The following is a 1,580-nucleotide window of genomic DNA, read 5'->3' as shown; positions in this document are numbered from 1 at the left end:
GCCCAGGCTGTGCCCCGCTGCGGAGGAAGCCCCCCGCCCGAGCCTGACAGCGGGGAAATCCCTTCCTGCCCCGACATATAGCAGCAGTCTGAGCCCGCGCGCAGGGGCAAGACCCCCCGGCCAGGCCGCCCGCAGCTCAGCCGGGCACGGCCCCCTGCTCCGGGCTGCTGCTCCCTGGGGTGACGCGGCGGCTCGTGCCCCCCAGGGCACCCCGCAAGGATGAGGAGCCTGCTCTTGGCATCTCTGCTGCTGGCCGTGTCGCCCACCTGGGCCGCGCCGCAGGACGGTGCCCACAGGTACTGGGGCAGGAGCTGGCTGGGGGAGCGGCCCAGGGCCTGCCGCGCCACGGGACAGCTCCTGGTGACCCCCACCCCCGTTGCAGGCCTGAGCCTGGTGCCGCGGAGAAGCTGGAGCCGGTGGGCAACCCCCTGCACCCGGGGCAAGCGGAGCTGCAGTGAGTCCGGGGGCGCGGGATGCTCTGGGCGCTGCGCAGAGGGCAGGCGCGGGCACCTCCGGCCCATCTCAGGGCTCCGGCCTCACGGGGCCCGTGTTGCAGGCTGCTGCAGAGCTACCTGAGGAGCCTCCAGCCAGTGGGCCGGGACCCCAGCAGCATGACTCGGGAGCAAGGTAAGGCCCGTGCACGTTGGGGGCCGGGTATGGGGAGCACCAGCGCCTGGCAGACCCCCACGGCCCCGGGCAGAGCCCCTCCCCGTGTCCCACAGTGCTGCTGTACCTCTTTGCGCTGCACGACTATGACAAGAGCGGGCGGCTGGACGGGCTGGAGTTCCTGCGGCTGCTGAGCGAGGAGCAGGCCTGGCAGGCCCAGGGGCGCCCTGCCCCGGACGCGGTAGGTGCCAGGGGCGCAGAGCAGCTGCACCAGGACCAGGGAGCAGCACCCTGGGCCAGGACAGGCCCTGACCCTGTTGCTCCCAGCAGGTGATCATGGTGGTGGACACGATCCTGGAGATGCAGGACCTAGACGGGGACGGGCTGCTGGACCCCTCGGAGCTGCTCCGGCTGCCCCTCAAGGGCCAGAGCCTCGTCCCTGCCCCTGCCCAGCTGGGTGCCCCCGAGGGAGGGCAGGATGTGGAGCCACAGATCCCTGAGGAGCCGGAGGAGCCTCTTGAGACAGCTGGCAAAGCCCCTGAGATGGGCACGGAGCCCCCCGAGGCTGCGGGGGCCTGGCAGGAGCAGGCAGGGGCTGCAGACCCCTTCCGGCAGGAGGAGGATGGCACGCGGGAGGCTCCGGGGACGCCCGAGGACAAGGCTGGACCGCCCCACGGGCAGGAGAACAATGACGAGATCTAGGCCCCGCTCTGGACTCGGCCGGGAGGGGTCCGGGCCCAGGAGCGTCCCTGTGGCTCGGAGCTGCCCCCGCCCTGCCCTGCCCTGCCCTGCCCCCCAGCGCTGCAGGAAACCGAGGAAGGCATCGGGGCTGCGCGGATCCCCACATCTGCACTCAGGGAAGAGCCAGGGTGCAGGTGCCCCCTCACCGGAGGGGGTGCAGCTGCCCCCAGGTAGGGGACACCGGGCCATGTGCAATCCCCCATGTAACCCCTGTTTGGACCAGACAATACACG

The 1,580-nt window shown here is 71.9% G+C and overlaps 1 protein-coding gene across 2 annotated transcripts; it reads left to right on the top strand.

Annotated features, from left to right (window-relative positions):
- Positions 1 to 6: 6 nt before the first annotated feature.
- CGREF1 (cell growth regulator with EF-hand domain 1) lies at positions 7 to 1,574 on the top strand. 2 transcript variants are annotated; one of them, XM_014524051.2, is made up of 5 exons: positions 7 to 296; positions 383 to 454; positions 557 to 627; positions 723 to 847; positions 937 to 1,574. In XM_014524051.2, exons 1-5 carry the CDS (start codon positions 220 to 222, stop codon positions 1,306 to 1,308), a joined length of 717 nt encoding a protein of 238 aa, XP_014379537.1. In that variant the 5' UTR covers positions 7 to 219; the 3' UTR covers positions 1,309 to 1,574. The 2 variants fall into 2 exon arrangements, with proteins under 2 accessions (XP_014379537.1, XP_025069924.1); XM_025214139.1 differs by having other exon boundaries at positions 934 to 1,574.
- The last annotated feature ends 6 nt before the right edge of the window (positions 1,575 to 1,580 follow it).

This window comes from Alligator sinensis, unplaced genomic scaffold, assembly GCF_000455745.1.
Source record: "Alligator sinensis unplaced genomic scaffold, ASM45574v1 scaffold8_1, whole genome shotgun sequence".
NCBI lineage: Eukaryota > Metazoa > Chordata > Crocodylia > Alligatoridae > Alligator > Alligator sinensis.
This window is presented reverse-complemented; position numbering and strand designations above follow the sequence as displayed.

Bases quoted from the DNA above. Each gene is read 5' to 3' on its own strand.
- CGREF1 (XM_025214139.1), top strand. From the start codon at position 220: ATGAGGAGCCTGCTCTTGGCATCTCTGCTGCTGGCCGTGTCGCCCACC. The intron at 628-722 runs GTAAGGCCCGTG...CGTGTCCCACAG, and splicing joins CAGCATGACTCGGGAGCAAG to TGCTGCTGTACCTCTTTGCG. The intron at 848-933 runs GTAGGTGCCAGG...TGTTGCTCCCAG, and splicing joins GGCGCCCTGCCCCGGACGCG to CAGGTGATCATGGTGGTGGA.